Genomic DNA, 21,500 nt, shown 5'->3' with positions numbered 1-21,500 from the left:
CTCTCCCCGCACCGCTCCCTCCGCCCCTTCTCCGCATGCGCCACCGAGCTCCTGGGGCGGTGCTGCTCAATCCGGGTATCCGGCGGCCTGTGGCAGTTTTGTTTTCTTGGCTGGAACTGGGAAAGTGAGGCGGCCCGGCGCGGCGCGACACCGGGCTCTGGACCGACTGCACGCGCGGGGCTGGACGTAAGTGCCAGGCAGGAGTGGGGGAAGGGGAGGAACTGCCGCAGGCCGGATGAGGCCGGGACCTAGGAGTGTCTGCCCGGCTGATGCTGCCTGAGTCGTTGGGTCCACCCTCTGGGAAGCTGCAGGCTCAGGCTGTGTCTTGCTGGCCACTTCCTGGCCACTTCCTGCTGACTCGCGTTCGGCCGGCGGCGGGAGAGGATGACCGTCTCCGCAGTCCGGCCAGCGCCCTCCCCGACACGTCACAGGATCCCTGAAACTCAGCATGCCCCCCTACTTTAGAGCTGCAGAAACTGACACCCCGGAAGGAGTGTAAGCCGGCTGGTTCCCTGGGCGAGGGAGATGGACGAGCCACAAGAGCTAGAACTAGTTTCCACATCTTCCCAGTCGCAGGCCACTCTCTACACCTCAGATTCCCAAAATCTGGAGGGCGGAGTTTGGGCACGAGTTGTGCGGGTAATAAGCCAAAGAAAAACAGATTCGGGGCGGCGTCATTGGGGTGAACCGAAAACAACATACTGGCTTGCCGTTCCTCCCAGGGAAGAATAAAACGAGTGAATTTTCAAAATTGGACTTGTCCTAAAGGCATATTAGCACTGGGTATAATCACGGTTTTAAATTTAATTTTTATAAGGGAGTTTCCAACTGGATTCATTGCTTTTTTCTAGGATATGTTTTTGAACAACCATGGTTGCTGGCTACAGAGTAGCTTCATGGACAGGTTAAGATTCACTGTAGGAGTTTGGATGTTTGCTTGATTATTAACAATTTACACTTAATGCAGGCTTTTTCATATTCTGAAATAGAGATCCTATGGATGTGTATCAGACCAGGTTTGTATGGCCCAGCTCTAAGGAATGTTTTATGTAAGTGTCGTCTATGGTAACTTATCCATGGTAATATAGCAGTGCGTTTTCTTTCTTTCTTTCCTTTCTTACCTTCCTTCTTTCTTTAATTTCTTCCTTCCTTTCTTTTTTTTTCTTTCTTTTTTTATGGTCTGAATTAATATTGACTTCAATTTTGTGCTTTCTTTTGGCTGGAAAACATGTTAGTGTCAGAGATAGAGCTTACTAAAATGAAATGGGTGTTCTTTACATAGAAATGACTCCAACAGACAGACATGGAGAAGGAAAAAACAATGAAGTGAAGGGACGTGAGGCGGGTGCCGTGTTTAATTTCTTAATCTGAGTGTGAAGAAACATGTTCTATGACAAAATGTGTAAATTGTTAAGAGAAATATTTTTCATCTGAGTCCATGCTTTAACTCAGAACCAAAGTTTTATCACTTGTCTCTGCTATGCTAGTGCTGCTGGACTGTAAATATCTAAGTCACATAATAACTTAGTTTGGAATTAATAATCAGTATAAAATTTTTTCAATATTGGGATGCCCGCTTTTGTTTACATTGCTTAAAATATACCAAAACCATCTTTTAAATTAAAAAAAAAGAAACTTAAATGAGTCCACATTTTGTTTTCCAAAGTTATGTGGAAATTCATCAAAACCTAAATCAAATATTCTGAAGTATATGTAGCCAGATAAAGTATTTGTAACTTCGCTTTTATTAAATTATTCCTAAACTGTTAATTATTTTCTAGAAACATAAGTCAGCTTAGAAGCAAGTCAATAGAAGTACTTTAGTTGGTTTTGTTTGTTTGTTTGTTTTTTCAAGTGACCTGAAAAAAATGTCTGGATTTCTAGAAGGCTTGAGATGCTCAGAATGCATTGATTGGGGGGAAAAGCGCAATACTATTGCTTCCATTGCTGCTGGTATCCTAGTAAGTGTCCTTGATAATTTGGGCCTTCATTATTTTGGTGTGTTTGTTTTTTATGTATTTAAAGCTCTGTGTGATGTCTTTAAGTAAGTGCTATTTATTTTATCTTTGCTACTGAATTTTTAAAAATAAATGTTGATATTTTGTTTTATTTATGAGAGGGTTTAGTTATTCCATCTAAAGAGTTGACATTATGGCTTGAAATTTGATTAGATTATTTTACTTTAACTGCATGAAAAAATTGTATAGTAAGACAGTATATTTTATACACTTACTCATAGCATGGATTATGCTTCCTCTTAATGAGTACATTAAGTTACTAAGAAGTGTTTAAGAAACAGTCAGGTCAAAACCATTCAAGAGATATGATTGCATTTCTCCATGATCCAGCATTAACTTTCTTCTCAATCTCATTAGAAAATAGAAAGAAAGAACTCATAAAAATATATTGCTTAGAAGTAATTTATAGTATAAAATTCTTATTTACATTACAGATCCTTCAAGGTATCTGATATTTGTTTTGTCCTCTAATGTTGTCATATGCTCTAAACAGTGAATTTTAAACAAACAAAACTCTAAATATATCCTCTTTGCCTAGTCTCTGACAGTTATAATCTATGAAAAATAATTATCCTTTATTTTTCCAAAGTAATGTCAAAATATAAAACTACTATAGAAATTCTCTTAAAAAAAAAAGCTTTGAATTTTAATCTATGAAGAAAATATCTTGAATACATTGAGCTAAGGGTGAAAAAAAACAGTGAACGAGTACTTGCACTAGCTAGTAAAAAAGTCATTAATGGAGTATGAATCTGTCTGTAACCTGATAAAAATAATTTGATTAGCCTAAAATAGTTATTTTAAAATGATTCCCTGAAGATGGCAATTCTGAGAGCGAACTAGGTCAGGATTGCAAGTGGGGATAGAGAAGGGGGTTACTTTCCAAACCTTCTAAGCTACTTGTCAGTATTTGCTTAATATCATCTTATTGTAAGTTTCTGCTCAGGTGATTAAAAAATATTTGTGCAGTTTTAATGTTTTTTCATTATATGTTTGCCCTTGATAGTGTCCAGAACCAAATGCAATTAAAATAAATTATAATTTGGTATTTAAATTGAATTTAGCAGAATCTCTGAAACCATCTGTAGACTGCACTATAGTTCATCAAAAGGGAAAGCAGTACTGCATAGCCATTGTTTATTTCACAACACCAAGAGGCTAGCTAAAATTCTATCAACGATAATTACTCCCTATATTATTTTGAATACTTTCTTTTTCATTTCCAATAATATCTTCCTGGAGGCTTATAATATATCGGCAACAGGCCACTCCTCCTGTCAGCTGGAGGCTGAATCACTTTTTTCCTTTCTCCTGCCGTGAAATATTGTAACTTCTAGTTCACAAAATTAGATTACAGACTTTAATATGACAACATAAAATAATGACTAAAGTAGACTTAGAAAAGAAGTGTTAATAAATAATAATTGCTGTGGGACTTTAGGGTATGTAATCTTTCATCAGCTATTAAGCCATGTACTAATTATATGCAAGAAACTGCTGGAATATTTAAGAAAATTTTGGACTTTATTAGAAAGGATCTGTTCACTTAGATTCTTTGCTTGATTTCTTGCTTTCTTTGCTGGAAAGCAAGATTCCTTGCATTCTTTTTATCCAGTAAGATATGAAATAACTGTAATTTCTCCTTTTTGTGGTTTGTTTGTTTTAGTTTTTTACAGGCTGGTGGATTATCATAGATGCAGCTGTCATTTATCCCAGTATGGACGAGTTCAACCACTCCTACCATGCCTGTGGTGTTATAGCAACCATAGCCTTCCTAATGTAAGTGTCATTGTTAGTGACATGACTTACAGATTGTCACAAAAGAAAAATGTTTTACATACAGTTGAGTAGAGTTAAATTTTTTAAGTGTTAACCAAATTAACATATGGGACATGGTTTAAAAGTCAAATCATAGGGCTTCCCTGGTGGCGCAGTGGTTGAGAGTCCGCCTGCCGATGCAGGGGACACAGGTTCGTGCCCCGGTCCAGGAAGATCCCACATGCTGCGGAGTGGCTGGGCCCGTGAGCCATGGCCGCTGAGCCTGCGTGTCCGGAGCCTGTGCTCCGCAACGGGAGAGGCCACAACAGTGAGAGGCCCACGTACCGCAACAACGACAACAAAAAAAGTCAAATCATAGAGAAGGACTGTTGAAGAAAAGCAGGAGACTTCTTTTCTTCCTTCCACCTCTCCTCTCCCACTTCTGTCTCCCAGCTTCTGTCAGCTATCCTTTTATTTCTAGGCTGTCAGTGTTTATAACTTTACTTTCACGTCAGAAACCATATACTTTGTCTAAGAGTTTGTTTATTCATTCATCCAACAAATATTTATTAAGCTTTTATATTCCCAGGCTCTGCTCTAGGTACAGTAAATACAGTATGTAAAACAGGAAAATCCATGCCTTTATGGAATTTATACCTTAATGAGTGAGGCAGATTGTAACTAAAGAGAAATAAATTAAATATATAGCATGTAAGATAATGATAAGTGCTAGAGAGAAAAAGCAGAGGTGGGGATATGAGATGTCAGCAGAGGGTGCAGAAATTTTAAATAGAGTCAAGGAAGGCCTTATTGGAAGGTGATTTTTAAGTACAGATTTGAAGAAGTGAAGGACCCGGTCATGGAGATACGTAGGAGAGGATCATTCCAGACAGACGGAAGAGCAAGCACAAAGGCTGTATGGCAAGGGGACCAGCATGGCTGGAGTAAAGGGTCAAGGTCATAAAAGCCAGAGAAGACTGCGGAACTGTCCAGACTGAGGAGACTAAAGAGACAGGAGAACAAAATGTCCCTCATGGTTCTGGACCGGATCCTTTTACTATTTAGAGCATTATTGGGACAACCGGGGAACTTGGATGAGGTGTGATGGTTAACTAATGGGAATGGATCATTGTTAATTTCCCGATCTTGATGGTTGTATTGTTCGGTAGAACTGTCTCATTTATAGGAAATACATACAAATTTCTGGGGTTATGGGTCATCGTGTTGGCAAGTTTCAAATGTTTCAGGAAAACAGATTTATTTGAACTATACTTGGGACTTCTCTATAAGTTTGAGATATGTATAAAACCGGTAATACCAGAGAACAAAAAGGTTGTTCATTCGAGGATGTGCCTAGTGGTGAAAACTGACGAGGCAGGGTCATGGCTGTCCCACAGAGAGCTGTGAAGTGTATTCAGGTGGCTCAGCAAGGAAAAAGCAGAGCCAACAGCCACTAGCCCAAGAACATCTGCATTGATTAAAAATATGAAACTTGGTTTAAAATGTATTTATTTTATGTACCAAATAACTTACAAGAGATCACTGAAAATAATTAAGAGTATTTTGATCATTCTTTTTAAAACTTAGATTTGAATGAATAAATTAAGACTTTATGTTGTTGTGAAAAAATTAGGGTTCATGTATTCAGCACCTACTATGTGCCAATCCCTGTGCTAGGCACTGAGACTAAAAGTGAGAAATAAGATAGACACAGCCCCTGTGCCTTTCTAGCAGTAGACACTCACACATACACAGTTAAATGGAGATACACACACACATACACACATATATAGTTTTCTAACTTCTTAACTTGATGTCTTGTGAACAGTTTCCCATGATATTTTAAAATTTTCAGAGGATACTTCTAAAGAAAGCAAGGCTATCTCAATTTAGTATTCTGTGAAAGTCAGCAAAAGACTTCTTATGTCTGGAACGTGTAACAGGGATTGAGAAAACAAGATTTTACCACTTGGACCTCTTCATGTTGAGTATGTCTGATGTGTACAAATGGAAAACTAGATAGGACCAAGCTAAAGATCCTTCCAACCTTAGCAAGATATAATTTTGAGAATTTCACTCTCAAATTTTAACAAGCATCAGAATCACCTGAAGGATTTGTTAAAATTCAGATTGCTGGGGCCCATACCCAGAGTTTCTGCTTCAGTAAATTTGGGGTGGAGCCGGGGAATTTTCTTTCTAAAGAATTCCCCGGTGATGCTGATTCTGCTGGTCTGGGGACTATGGCCACTGCTTTACAGGATATCTGGTTGAGGGGATTTGCCTAAGGTGTATAAACCCATTACTCAAGACTTATGAAGACTTACCTTAAATTTGCAGAACTCTAGTTTATTGTACCTGGTAATTTGATGTCATGGATAATTTCCTGTTAAGAGTCAGAGACCCTGATCTCTTGGTTTTATTGTATTCACACAGGATTAATGCAGTATCGAATGGACAAGTGCGAGGTGATAGTTACAGTGAAGGTTGCCTGGGTCAAACAGGTAAATAGGTGCAAACAACATCTTACTATACACCCTTAAAAGAGAATTATGCATGGAAGGGCCACTTGTCTGCCTCCTTCAGATCAGAGATAGGTTATAGGTTCCAAGGAGAGGTCATAGGTTCCAAGGCCTAAGGTAAAAGTCGCATTTGATCAAAGATTGCCGAATAGTATTTTTAAATATATGCACAGTTTTGAATATATAACCCTGTGCAATAATATGTGGATATAAATGTATACAGAGTACAGTAAAGAACAGTATATAATAAAGAATGCATGTGCAAAATAGAATTTCTGCTACTTGAGGCTGTACCGGGACTTCCCTAATGGTCCAGTGGTTAAGACTGGGCGCTCCCAATGCAGGGGGCCTGGGTTGGATCCCTGGTCAGGGAACTAGAGCCCACATGCCGCAACTAAAGATCCTGCACGTTGCAACAAAGATCCCACACACAGCAATGCAGATTCCACGTGCCATAACTAAGACCCAGCGCAGCCAAATTAATTAATTAATTATTATTATTTTTTTAAGAAGCTATACCATATAAATTATTTTCTTCCCTTTTTTGCCAACCTTACTTGATTGAATTAGCATTTTGAAATAGCTTAGAGTCATAGTTTTTTGGTGTGTTTTAAAATACACAACATAAAATTTACCATCTTAACTATTTTTAAGTATACAGTTCAGTAGTAGGTGCATTCATTTTTGTTGTGCAACTCTTTTAATCTTGCAAAACTGAATAGAATAATAGAATTTTAGTGCTTAGATTCACCCAGGCCTGCCCTGCTCAACTAAGGAATTCATATCCCCTGAACCCCATGGCCATGTACCCAAGGTAGGCAGAATACAGGATATGTGTAGCACAGCTTCCTATAGGGTGCAATTTAGTCAGAGATTTGAGGGGACAGATATTTATTGAGCAGTTTAAATGGTGAAATATTATATCCATACAAAAATAAACCTGGATATAGGCAAATTTCAGGTGACTTTTTTTTTCTTTCCCTAATGAAACAGGAGAAACTGCAGTAGTCAGCTCTGGTCTATGCTTTCAGACTCTCCTTTGGTTCACTCTCTTTGTAGATCAACTTAAGTAGAAAAGATACAGAAATACCGGCATACCACAACCTTCTAAACTCTAAACAAAGAGATGAACGTTAGCAGTTAGTGTTGGTAATAATAAGCCAATAATAGCTTGAGCTAAGACTAGATAGAGTATGGCAGTCACATCCATAAATAAAATTTGTTAGCTAGCACAGCTTTGGGGGTCCCGAGCTAGTTGTATTTGTTTCAGTATCTCATCTATGAGTAACAGCTTATTTCAGAACTATTTTATGTTTTGGGTATGAAATCAGAAATTTATAACATTCTATTTGCTGTGCTTTATTGAGCAGGGCAGTGTTTTTATTAAAATGTATTTGTGCTAATTAAACAAACTCATCTCAGTATTCATTTTAGGCCATCTAATGACTCCATTTATTTCATATCAAATCTTCAGAAATATTGTATAACGTGATTTATAAGTTGGTTGTCTTTCTCTGTTAACATAATTTTAATGCAGCTTAGTCCTAAGTGCCAGCCACACTAAATTTGAATTTGCTTTGCTGCCTGACTTGCCTGAAAGGGAAATACGGTAGTGTTTAGGTTCACATATCACTGAATATGAATTTTTTGTTAAGTATGCCTATGTTATTGTTTGAAAGTTCTCTTGGAGGGCTTTAAACTTTGGAGCACAATTGCTAAAAATACTTGGAGAATGAGCTTCTAAATATGGTGGAACATATTTCATGAGATTTATATAGGAAGGGAGAGTAAAGTTTTTCTCAGTGTCATAGTTGGGGAAAGTAAGCATAGGCGCTTAGAATATACAGACCAACCAACCAACAGGAAAAGAGCCAACGTGCACACTGATGATACTCAGCACATTTTTCACTGTTCTTGCTTTAGACTTTAATGGCAACTACACATTTTTTTCCTCTGTGGGTTTTTGTCTTCTCTTTGAAAAGTTAATTGAACTGACTGCTGCCATTTGAGAAACAATTCTGGTAAAATATTATTTTCCTTAAGGTGCTCGCATTTGGCTGTTCATTGGTTTCATGTTGGCCTTCGGCTCTCTGATCGCATCTATGTGGATTCTTTTTGGAGGATATGTTGCTAAAGGTAAGAGAAAACGCAGTTTTTATTTTACTTCAATGGAATACTGAAATTTTGTGTTAAAGTTGGTTTTTTTTAGAATAAAGCTTTCTTCATACTAACAAGGCATTTGTGCCTGGGAACTCTCCTCCCCCTATCTGTATTTGTTTTGTTTGTTTGCTATGTTTTTAGTGTGCCTTTCTTCTGTATTTTCTAATCTAGAGCCTGGAAGGAATGGGACACAGCTCTATACCTTGTTTCTCTTTGGCTTCCAAAAACCTCAAAAGCAGAGCACATATGTTGTCCAGCTACTTGGCAAGTTTTGACATGCTGAATAATATCCAGGCAAAGCTCTAACATCCTAGAATTGAAATTTATTGAGCTAAAGCTCCCTGATAATATGATAGCATCTTCTTTTAGACAGAAAAGCAAATTAACATTTAAGGCGTATCTGCTATATAAGGCCAGTTTAAGGCAAGCTAGGAAAAGACCTGCTTTTGGGTCCCTGGCTGAAATTTTGCTTTGAGGGACCCCAGAAAAACATGAAATCCATTTAATGTTCTGAGTAAAATTGATGATGCTTATCATAGTAAAAATATAATATTAATGATTTGCCAAACTAGACCAGCAGAGATCTAAGCTAGCTCATGTTTTAACATTTTATTTCTTTGAATAAAATGTAATTCTTGGATTGAAATCATTGGTTTCCTGATTTTTTTTTTTTTTTTTTTTTGCGGTACGCGGGCCTCTCACTGCCGTGGCCTCTCCCGTTGCGGAGCACAGGCTCCGGACGCGCAGGCTCAGCGGCCATGGCTCACGGGCCCAGCCGCTCCGCAGCATGTGGGATCTTCCCGGACCGGGGCACGAACCCGTGTCCCCTGCATCAGCAGGCGGACTCTCAACCACTGCGCCACCAGGGAAGCCTGGTTTCCTGATATTTATTAAAATTGTTTTAATCTTATAGATAGGAATGATAGGCAATTTTAAATATTTATATTTTTTTCTTTTATTTATATAATTTATTATAAAACCATGTTACTAAAAATGTAGAAAAGAAAGAAAAAAACTATAATAATCTTTCTACTCTTAAATGTTTTGGTATATTTCCTTTGGTATCTTGCGTTTTTTAAGTAGTTATAATCATAGTATAAATATAATGTTGAACCTAGCCTTTTGCATTTAACATGATATCATAAATAGTTTTCTTGCTGCTATAAAATCTATCACCATCATATTTTAGAAACAAAAATGTTACTTTTTTATCATGTGAAGTGCATAATTCTTTCTCATTGTAGAAAATTGAGAATGTAAAAGAGCTCAGGGTTTCCCTGGTGGCGCAGTGGTTGAGAGTCCGCCTGCCGATGCAGGGGACGTGGGTTCGTGCCCCAATCCGGGAGGATCCCGCGTGAGAGTCCCGCGTACTGCCAAAAAAAAAAAAAAAAAAAGCTCAAAGAGGAAACTAAAATTACTGATAATTCTTCTTTCCTAGATACAACTATTAATACAGAGCCCCTTTTTGTAGGAATGTGTTCATCTCATAGACTTTTAAGTTATTTTCCTAAAGGCTTCTGAAGCCAGGTTATGCTTTGAGAATTATTAGCAGCAGATCTGGAATTTTATAAAGTTGCCTTTATATAGGATCTTTATGAGTCATTCTAGTGTCAATAGTTGTTTAATGTGGAATATTTAATGTGGCCTTCTAGTAGAGAAGGCCTGTACAAACCAGTGGCTATGGTAATCAGATTAATTTAAAACTATTATGACAAAAAGTTGCTATTCATCTATTCATCATGCCTCAGTTTGTCAATTAGGCAGTGATGATTAACAGTTCCAATAGTAGAAATTTATGAGAATTTCAACTCAGTCGAGGATAAAATGGGGACAAAATTGTCCTCTGGCAGTCTTGCCCATCTTAGTTAGGGGCAGCTTTCTCCATCCAGGTGTTTAAGCCCAAAACCTGGGTGGTTAAGGCCTGTCAAGGATGACACCTCTCTCTCTCACATCCCACACACCCCAGTCCATCAGCAAATCCTGTTGATTCTGCTATTTAAAAAAGTGATCTTGCATCTGACCACTTTTTACCTTCTCCATGGCTCCCACCCTGGTTCAATCCATTATAGTCTGTGGCCTGATTTCTTAAAATAGCCGCCTCACTGGTTTCTGTTTCTCCCCTTCCTCCCTTTAGTCTACTGTCAGCACAGCAACCAGCAGGATCCTATTGAAATGTGTCAGCTCAGGTCACTTTTCTGCTCAAAACCCTCCAATGGCTTTTCCTCTCACCCAGAGTGAAAATCAAAGTCCTCACCATTACTGCAAGGCTCTAGAGGATCTGCACCTCCCAGGCTGCCTGCCCCTCGTACTTCTCTGATCTGTCTCCTGCTTTTCTCTCTTTGGCCCACATGACCATTCCTCTAATGTACCAGACCACTCCCACCCCAGGGCTTTTGCACTTGTTGTTCTGCTGCTTCTGCATGGCTCCTGCCCCCACTTCCTTCTTCGTGTCCTTATGCCAGTGTCACCTTCTCATGTGGTTTTTCTGGCCACCTGTATAAAATATCATCATTCACTACATTTCCTATACCTTTCCTGCTTTTTCTCCTTATTTATTCTTGGTATTCTCTAGCTCCGTGAAGGCAGACACTTTGCCTGTTTTATGTACTGCAGTATCCTCAGCACGTTGAACAGTGCTGGCACGTAATATGTACTCAGTATTTGTTAAATAAATGAAGGAGGCTACCAGCGCTACACTCTGTTGTATGTATTATGTCATTTAATGCCCACACCAACCATAGTTACCAGAAAAATCAATTATGTTAGGCAGGAAAACATATTCACCAGTTTATCAGAAACAATGTGTTGAGATCATAAACCTCTAAATGTTACAATTACTTTTACAGAAAAAGCCATAGTATACCCTGGAATTGCTGTCTTTTTCCAAAATGCCTTCATCTTTTTTGGGTAAGTTTGTTTTGCATTCTTCATCCTATCTTTTTTTTAAATTATGGTTTATTTTATGTCATTTACTATATTTAGTTGCTTAATTTCCCCGTCTAATGCCCCTTCCCCATGTTAGTGTCATAAAATACGAAGAACGAGACTGAGAAAGATATTTGTACTACGTGGGTTGGCTTGCTGCCCACCTTGGGAACATACATCGATTTTTTGAATCGCCACCACCTCCCCTTTAACGAAGAACTGTGATTTTTGTAGATTTAGTTACGTAACACTGGCACTGTTCATTTAAAATCTGTATCTCTAACAGTTGCTTTTAATGAAAGCCTGCTTAAAATCATTTCTTCTTAAAATTTTGTTTCTGAATGCATTTTATGGTTCTTACTATCCTTGGTGTCACAAGAATTTGTGACATTTGAGGGGTAGAGGAAAAGCCCTGACCTTTTTTTATCCTTCTGATGCAATGACAAATTAAAAGATTGCTAAGACCTTAATACTTTCATCACTAGTCTTTTCTAATGTTCATTCTTTCCTGGACACTTAGGGCCTGCTCTTTCCCCTATCCCTGGCCTCCCACTCAACCCCTCCCCCCCAAAACAACAACAACAACAAAAACTTCTCTTTATCCTGTGTATCAGGAGCTCTTAACTTCCTTTCCGTGGGTAGGCTTCTAAAGATTGGAAACCGCCAGGTACTTCTGTATGCAAGACATTGGTTTTTCTGCTTGTTTCTGGGAAGAGAGTCTGTGGCTTTCATCAGATTTTCAAAGATGTCCTTAATCCAAAAAAGGTTTTAAAAAAAACCTTTATATTCTGTATCTTCTTTATATGCTGTATATTCTAGGACAGTCTATTCTAGGACTTTTCCTTCCCTGTCCCTTCCCACCCACCTCCTAAAAGGAAATAGATGCCCCATATCTACTTGAACCACTCATGAAATGCTAACAGTTGCCCTTTAATAATAGTCAGCAGTTGGTATTCACACTTTTTCCATTCTACCACAAAGCATTTTTGCAATTTTATAAAATCAGTTTAGAAATAAGAAAAATGTGAACTTACATGTGGCAAGATCCACAGCCTCTTTGGGTCATAACTTGCATCTTGAAACTAGTGGAAAAAACCCAAAGGGTTTTTTAAAAATGTTAGGCCAGGGCTTCCCTGGTGGCGCAGTGGTTGGGAGTCCGCCTGCCAATGCAGGGGACACGGGTTCGTGCCCCGGTCCGGGAAGATCCCGCATGCCGCGGAGCGGCTGGGCCCCTGAGCCATGGCTACTGAGCCTGCGCGTCCAGAGCCTGTGCTCCACAACGGGAGAGGCCACAGCAGTGAGAGGCCCGCTAACCACAAAAAAAAAAAAAAAAAAAGGCCATTGATTTTTGTGCAGAAAATAATAATGACCAAAGTTTATTGAGCACTTTTTATGGGCGAGGCATCATCTTAGTGTTACATGTGTGCTCTCAGTTAATCCCCAACACAACTCGGAAGGTGGCTCCATTATTATCACCATTTTATATGTGAGAAACAGGCACAGAGCTCATGTTTGAGATCATGTGGCTGAAATTCAGGCTATCTGACTTCAAAGTTCAGTCTCCAGCTACTATGAGGGTGAAATTTGAAATTTGGAATGAATTTAATTGACATTTTCTCCTTTTGCTGAATCTTCAACCAGTTGCTTAGTATAACACTGTACTTGAAAAATACAAAGTGAACAAACCTCACTCCGCAGGTTATGCAAATTTGGTAAATATGGGTAAGTTTGTTATTTTATAGGGTAATGTAGCATGTGTTTATGAGAGGGACAGTGTTGATATTTATGATTTCTTTTCCTTTCAAGCTGCAATGCTAAGGCTTGGGCCTCTTTAAAGAAGGACCAGGCACCCTGAGCTCACTACTCCAGTATCTCCACAGGGTTAGAGGTGCTCGGGGGAATTCAGTGCCCCACAACTTCAGCCAAAGGAAGGCAGTGTAACAGGGTCAGAGGCAGGGGTTAGAAAAGCTTCAGGATGGAGTGGTAGGGAGGGGGAGGGGATTTACGAGAACCAGCCAAGGAAGGGCAGAGGTAGAGGATAAAGTAAGTTCCACCTTGAGATGCTGGTTTTGGCAGAGAAGTTACTCTGTCACAGCAGGGAGGAACCAGAGGATTGAGAGAAGATTTGTGGGAAACTTGTATCTTTTCCAATGAGGGAAGAAACATGCTAAGTTCATACAGTAGTTAGCACATTTCACAAAACCTTGGAAACCGATCAATGACTTGTCATTGTCTCAAATTAGTTATAATAAATTACTTTTCTATGCAACGAGTTTGGTTAATTTCTCATTTATTACTATTCTATCTATTAAGTCTAAAAACTAATTTGGTTTTGTGAAAATACTGTAAGCAAATCGAAATTAAATTCAACTAATAGACACTATTGTTAGAATAGTTGTAGCAGATTGCCTACCATTTTGATTTATAACAGAACAATTCTCAGCAACACTTAGAAATTACTGTTTCAGAAACAGATGTCAGTACCAAAGGTGACCATCTGACAATGTAGGAGGGACTGGCTCTTGCCCAAGAAACTATTGAGATTATCGTTTACATCTGGTGACTAGTGTGCTGAAGTTACCACATCTCTTTTAAGCTCTCTGGAGAGTAGGGTCCCTAATACCCAACTTTGGTTTTTCTTTTTTTGCAGCAGTAGGTTTGATATTACCTGGAAGAGCAGAGATCAAATCACTTTTTGGAGGTTTATGAAATCCTTTATAAAGAGAAATTCATATACCTTCCAAGAGAGGGTATAGATGACTTTCTGGTTGCACTTTTTTTTTTTTTTCCTGGTTGCATTTTTGTTTTCATCAAAAAACACTCAGGTGTTTACCTTTATAAAGGCCTATGAAACCTGTTTTTTTTAAATTTTTTGGCCGTGCTGCTAGGCTTGTGGGATCTTAGTTCCCCCACCAGGGATCGAACCTGGGCCCCCTGCAGTGGTAGCGCAGAGTCCTAACCACTGGAGCGCCAGGGAATTCCCTATGAAACCTGTTTTAAATCAACCATTTTGATTGAGGGTTTAACCTTGAGTATACACTGGAGATTGGAAAACAGATATGAAAACCAGCAGATGTCATTGAAGCGTCCACTCCTCTCTTCATTTCTCCCTTGCACTTACTGCCCACATCCAAGCCCTGATGATGAGTCTGCTTCTGAATTGTCTTAAACCTGTTCTCTTTTTGTCTATTTCCATTGTTATGTTTGGTCGTCCTTATCCCTTCCTGAGCACTTCACATCCTTGACTGATACCTCTCTTGGATCCAGTTTTCCTATGTCAGGTTTCCTTCTAAAACAAAGCTCTAAGCTTGTCATGTCCTGTTTTAAAATTTTTCAAAACTCGGAGCTGTCTACAGAAGAGGTCACCACTAATGACCATCCAACCAAATTCTGCCCACAATTCTGTTTTACTTAACCTATACAGTATTTTTTGTTTTATTGAGCTGACATTTAAATGTCAAGAGATTTCATCAAAAATTGGAATTTGGGGCCTTTCTTGAAAAACTAGAGGATCTGACAACGCTGGGCCCTGCTCAGCAACAATCCACTGGAGTTAAAGTTGTTTCTTTTAATGGGGGACGCATCTCTGCATAATCCCATCTCATGCATTGCCTGGGCCCGAGTACCAGCTGCCCCTTTAGTAGATCACAGGCTGGTGCCTGCCCCCTTGACTCATCTAAGGCACCAAAGGCGCCTGTGGGCAATTTGCCACCCTGGTCAGTTGGCTTACCAAATCCGGCCACTGCTGTTCCTCATCCTCCTTGATTCTTAAACTATACTCGCCATATTGGACTCTCCGCTGCTTTACTACACCACAGATATTTATATTGAGATATATATATATGTGTGTGTGTATACATATGCATATAGTTCCACTCTGCCCTCTTAAACTGAAGCCTTGAAGACAACTATAGATACTTCCCAAACTAAAACCTAGAGTGTAAGCTCTGTGAGGGCATTTCCTGACACATCCATCTCCTGGGCTTGTCCTGAGGCCCCATGGTCTTGTATTCCTCTTTGCCTTTTGATCTACTTTTCCTTTTCCTCTCCCTGAAACATCTTCCTTCATCATCCCACTAGCTCCTCTTCCTCCCAACCTCCCATTCAAACTCCTGCTTATCCTTCAAAACTCATCTAATATTACTTCCTCTGTAAATCCTTTTCTAACATATTCAGGCAAAATAAATTCCCATATGTTCTCTGCTCCCTTAACATGTGATATATATGTGTCTCCCCACCCCCACCCCCTATACTACCACATTGTGTCATCAAGAACATGAGCAACTTGAAAGCAGGGACTGTATCTTTACTTTTATAGCCCTAGCTTCTAGCACCTAGCACCTCGACTTAAAAAAGCTTGTTGGCCGGGGGAAAATGGCAGCAGCCGTGTGGCTGACAGGGTCTTGGTGCTCTGGCCGGGTGTCAGGCCTTTGCCTCTGAGGTGGGAGAGCCGAGTTCAGGACATTGGTCCACCAGAGATCTCCCAGCTCCACATAATATCAAACGGTGAGAGGTTTCCCAGAGATCTCCATCTCAACGCTAAGACCCAGCTCCACTCAAGGACCAGCAAGCTACAGTGCTGGACATTCCATGGCAAACAACTAGCAAGACAGGAACACAAACCCACCCATTAGTAGAGAGGCTGCCTAAAATCATAATAAGGTCACAGACACCCCAAAACACACACTGGACGTGGTGCTGCCCACCAGAAAGACAAGATCCAGCCTCATCCACCAGAACACAGGCACCAGTCCCCTCCACCAGGAAGCCTACACAACCACTGAACCAACCTTAGCCACTGGGGGCAGAGACCAAAAACAACAGGAACTACAAACCTGCAGCCTGCAAAAAGGAGACCCCAAACACAGTAAGTTAAACAAAATGAGAAGACAGAGAAACACACAGCAAATGAAGGAGCAAGGTAAAAACCCTTAAGACCAAACAAATGAAGAGGAAATAGTCAGTCTACCTGAAAAAGTATTCAGAGCAATGATAGTAAAGATGATCCAAAATCTTGGAAATACAATGGAGAAAATACAAGAAATGTTTAACAAGGACCTAGAAGAACTAAAGAGCAAACAAACAGTGATGAACAACACAAGAAATGAAATTAAAAATACTCTAGAAGGGATCAGTAGAATAACTGAGGCAGAAGAATGGTTAAGTGACCTGGAAGATAAAATAGTGGAAATAACTACCACAGAGCAGAATAAAGAAAAAAGAATGAAAAGAATTGAAGACAGTCTCAGAGACCTCTGGGACAACATTAAACACACCAACATTCAAATTACGGAGGTCCCAGAAGAAGAAAAGAAAAAGAAAGGGACTGAGAAAATATTTGAAGAGATTATAGTTGAAAACTTCCCTAGTATGGGAAAGGAAATAGTTAAGTCCAGGAAGCACAGAGAGTCCCATACAGGATAAATCCAAGGAGAAACACACTGACACATAGTAATCAAATATCAAAAATTAAATACAAAGAAAAAATACTAAAAGCAGCAAGGGAAGAATAACATACAAGGGAATCCCCATAAGGTTAACAGCTGATCTTTCAGCAGAAACTCTGCAAGCCAGAAGGGAGTGGCAGGACATATTTAAAGTGATGAAAGGGAAAAAACTACAACCAAGATTACTCTACCCAGCAAGGATCTCATTCAGATTCGACGGAGAAATTAAAACCTTTACAGACAAGCAAAAGCTAAGAGAATTCAGCACCACCAAACCAGCTTTACAACAAATGCTAAAGGATCTTCTCTAGGCAGGAAACACAAGAGAAGGAAAAGACCTACAATAACAAACCCAAATCAATTAAGAAAATGGTAATAGGAACATACATATCGATAACTACCTTAAATGTAAATGGATTAAAAGCTCCAGCCAAAAGACATAGACTGGCTGAATGGATAACAAAAACAAGACCCGTATATATGCTGTCTACAAGAGACCCACTTCAGACCTAGGGACACATACAGATTGAAAGTGAGGGGATGGAAAAAGATACTCCATGCAAATGGAAATCAAAAGAAAGCTGGAGTAGCAATTCTCATACTAGACAAAATAGACTTTAAAGACAATTACAAGAGACAAAGAAGGACACTACATAATGACCAAGGGATCAATCCAAGAAGAAGATGTAACAATTGTAAATATTTATGCACCCAACATAGGAGCACCTCAATACATAAGGCAAATGCTAACAGCCATAAAAGGGGAAATCGACAGTAACACAATCATAGTAGGGGACTTTAACACCCCACTTTCACCAATGGACAGATCATCCAAAATGAAAATAAATAAGGAAACACAAGATTTAAATGATACTTTAAACAAGATGGATTTAATTGATATTTATAGGATATTACATCCAAGAACAACAGAATACACTTTTCTCAAGTGCTTATGGAATATTCTCTAGGATAGACCATGTCTTGGGTCACAAATCAAGCCTTGGTAAATTTAAGAAAATTGAAATTGTATCAAGTATCTTTTCTGACCACAACGCTATGAGACTAGATATCAATTACAGGAAAAAATCTATAAAAAATACAAACACATGGAGTGTAAGCAGTACACTACTAAATAACCAAGAGATCTCTGAAGAAATCAAAGAGGAAATCAAAAAATACCTAGAAACAAATGACAATGAAAACACGACAACCTGGGCTTCCCTGGTGGCGCAGTGGTTGAGAGTCCGCCTGCGGATGCAGGGGACACGGGTTCGTGCCCTGGTCCGGGAAGATCCCACATGCAGCGGAGTGGCTGGGCCCGTGAGCCATGGCTGCTGAGCCTGCACATCCGGAGCCTGTGCTCCGCAGCAGGAGAGGCCACAACAGTGAGAGGCCCACGTACCGCAAAAAAACAAACAAACAGAAAAACATGACAACCCAAAACTTATGGGATGCAGCAAAAGCAGTTCTAAGAGGGAAGTTTATAGCAACACAATCCTACCTCAAGAAACAAGAAACATCTCAATTAAACAACCTAACCTTATACTTAAAGCAATTAGAGAAAGAAGAACAAAAAACCCCCAAAGTTAGCAGAATGAAAGAAATCATAAAGATCAGATCAGAAATAAATGAAAAAGAAATGAAGGAAACAATAGCAAAGATCAATGAAACTAAAAGCTGGTTCTTTGAGAAGATACACAAAATTGATAAACCATTAGCCAGACTCATCAAGAAAAAAAGGGAAAAGACAAATCAATAGAATTAGAAATGAAAAAGGAGAAGTAACAACTGACACTGCAGAAATACACAGGATCATGAGCGATTACTACAAGCAACTCTATGCCAATAAAATGGACAACCTGGAAGAAATGGACAAATTCTTAGAAAAGCACAACCTTCCGATACTGAACCAGGAAGAAATAGAAAATATAAACAGACCAATCACAAACACTAAAATTGAAATTGTGATTTAAAATCTTCCAACAAACAAAAACCCAGGACCAGATGGCTTCACAGGCGAATTCTATCAAACATTTAGAGAAGAGCTAACACCTATCCTTCTCAAACTCTTCCAAAATATAGCAGAGGGAGGAACACTCCCAAACTCATTTTATGAGGCCACTATCACCCTGATACCAAAACCAGACAAAGATGTCACAAAGAAAGAAAACTACAGGCCAGTATCACTGATGAACATAGATGCAAAAATCCTCAAAAAAATATTTCTCCATAGAAGATATACAGACTGTCAATAAACACATGAAAGGATGCTGAACATGACTAATTATCAGAGAAATGCCAATCAAAACTACAATGAGGTATCACCTCACACCAGTCAGAATGGCCATCATCACAAAATCTACAAACAATGTTGGAGAGGGTGTGGAGAAAAGGGAACCCTCTTGCACTGTTGGTGGGAATGTAAATTGATACAGCCACTATAGAGAACAGTATGGAGGTTCCTTAAAAAACTAAAAATAGAACTACCATATGACCCAGCAATTCCGCTACTGGGCATATACCCTGAGAAACCATAATTCAAAAAGATACATGTACAATAATGTTCATTGCAGCACTATTTGCAATAGCCAGGACATGGAAGCAACCTAAGTGTCCATCAACAGATGAATGGATAAAGAAGATGTGGCACATATTACAATGGAATATTACTCAGCCATAAAATGAAACGAAATTGAGTTGTTTGTAGTGAGGTGGATGGACCTAGAGACTGTCATACAGAGTGAAGTAAGTCAGAAAGAGAAAGACAAATACCGTATGCTAACATATATATACATGGAATCTAAAAAAAAAAAAAAAAATGGTTCTGAAGAACCTAGGGGCAGGACAGGAATAAAGACTCAGATGTAGAGAATGGACTTGAGGATCTGGAGAGGGGGAAGGGTAAGTTGGGACAAAGTGAGAGAGTGGCATGGACATATATACACTACCAAATGTGAAACAGATAGCTAGTGGGAAGCAACCACATAGCACAGGGAGATCAGCTCGGTGCTTTGTGATGACCTAGAGGGGTGGGGTAGGGAGGGTGGGAGGGAGACGCAAGAGGGAGGAGATATGGGGATATATGTATATGTATAGCTGATTCACTTTTTTTATAAAGCAGAAACTAACACACCATTGTAAAGCAATTATACTCCAATAAAGATGTTAAAAGAAAAAAAGGCTTGTTGAATGAATTAGATAAAATCAGACATATAATGGTTACATGCTAAACATTGGTTAACTTTTTAGGAGGGACATATGTCTCCACACTTAGAAGTTAAGGATGCAGGGAAGCTAGTGGTAAATAGCACAGCTGAGCACAGTGAAAGAATTTACTACCTTAGAATGATCAGTTTCTGTTCTGATACATCCCATGAGTTTTTTCCATACAACTCATCAATTATTCTTTATTGTTAGTTTCCCACGATTCTAAATCTCACACAGTCTTTCTTTTACCAAACTCAGCTAGTCATATGATGTTTCTTATTTTATTCACAGAGGACTCATTTTTAAGTTTGGCCGCACTGAAGACTTGTGGCAGTGAAAACATCTGATTTATTACTGCAGAGAAGTCCTGCATGGGTTTGGTTTTTATTTTCACTGCTCACTCCCAGTCTTTTGTAATGCCATTTTCTAAACTTCTTTCTGAGTGTAGTCTCAACTTAAATTTGTATAATACTAAAATCATGAGAACTCCCTATTTAAACAACAGCAGCAAAATCTATTGTGGTATGCATTTGATTAACTTGTAAAATGTTAAAAATATTTCATATGAGAAATTTTTATTATGTTTTATCATGGTATAATTTGTAAAAATAAAAATAAATCACAAAAGAAATTATGGAAGCATCTTATATGAGTATTTGTCATATCCAAGGTGCAAAACTGCAGTTAAAGTTCTCTGAAGATTTAATGTGTTTATTTAAATGTGGCCTCTTCTGTGTCAAATGTTAAATGAAATATAAACATATTGTTGTTTTTAAAAAACTATACAGTGGTCAGAATTATTTCTCAGTATACTTTATGTTTGGTTTATATGGTTTTGCCAAAAATTCTGTAAATATTTCAGTGTAAGTAACCATTGAGCATCTCCCAAGGGATGAGTGAACATGTTGAAAGAGAGTAGCCCCACAATCCTGCCTCCAGTCTCCTCAAAAGTGTCCCTTCAGTGGTAGTGATGGGGGGGGGGAAGGGGGTGAGTAATAACTCAGCTGTGATACCTGGTCCTGGTGGGACGCTGACAATCACTCCACAGCCACCATGGAAGGAAAGAGGAAGAGGATAGGGACTTGACACTGGTCTTTACTCACATGACTAATTCTGTTGTCGGTTTGATAATAAATTGGTTTCCGTTTCATTGCATCTCTGTACTGAACCACTAAGCTCAAGATAGACCAGCAGGGTCAATTATAATGACAAATGTTAACTACTGGGAATTCTTAGTCTGTTCCTCTTTGGAATTCTGTTATCCCCCAGGCTCCCCACTTTGGCAAAATGGGAATTTTTTTTTTCTTTAATAAACTAGCTAACTGTGGGATACATATTCTTCAGAACTAAAGCTTGAAATGTTTTCTTTCATAAAACTTGCTACAATTAGCCATTCATTAAATGCCAAATATCACTTAGATTTAAATTGTGGTCCTTTTATTTAGTATTTATTTATTTTTGTTTGT

General features: G+C 38.9%; 1 protein-coding gene across 3 annotated transcripts; it reads left to right on the top strand.

Annotated features, from left to right (window-relative positions):
- Positions 1–26: 26 nt before the first annotated feature.
- On the top strand, positions 27–20,817 carry TMEM50A (transmembrane protein 50A). 3 transcript variants are annotated; one of them, XM_030874087.3, is made up of 7 exons: positions 27–186; positions 1,856–1,961; positions 3,685–3,797; positions 6,210–6,277; positions 8,339–8,431; positions 11,302–11,362; positions 20,326–20,817. In XM_030874087.3, the coding sequence occupies exons 2-7, from the start codon at positions 1,869–1,871 to the stop codon at positions 20,369–20,371; spliced, it is 474 nt and encodes a 157-aa protein (XP_030729947.1). In that variant the 5' UTR covers positions 27–186; positions 1,856–1,868; the 3' UTR covers positions 20,372–20,817. The 3 variants fall into 3 exon arrangements, with proteins under 3 accessions (XP_030729947.1, XP_030729957.1, XP_060165465.1); XM_030874097.3 differs by lacking the exon at positions 27–186 and adding an exon at positions 652–783; XM_060309482.2 differs by lacking the exon at positions 27–186 and adding an exon at positions 833–1,016.
- The last annotated feature ends 683 nt before the right edge of the window (positions 20,818–21,500 follow it).

The sequence above is a fragment of the Globicephala melas genome, chromosome 1 (genome assembly GCF_963455315.2).
Source record: "Globicephala melas chromosome 1, mGloMel1.2, whole genome shotgun sequence".
In the NCBI taxonomy this organism is placed as follows: domain Eukaryota; kingdom Metazoa; phylum Chordata; class Mammalia; order Artiodactyla; family Delphinidae; genus Globicephala; species Globicephala melas.
This window is presented reverse-complemented; position numbering and strand designations above follow the sequence as displayed.

Excerpts from the sequence above, each read along its gene's own strand:
- TMEM50A (XM_060309482.2), top strand. The coding sequence starts at position 997 with ATGGATGTGTATCAGACCAG. Across the intron at positions 1,017-1,855 it reads ATGGATGTGTATCAGACCAG|TGACCTGAAAAAAATGTCTG; the intron begins GTTTGTATGGCC and ends TGTTTTTTCAAG. Across the intron at positions 3,798-6,209 it reads GCAACCATAGCCTTCCTAAT|GATTAATGCAGTATCGAATG; the intron begins GTAAGTGTCATT and ends GTATTCACACAG.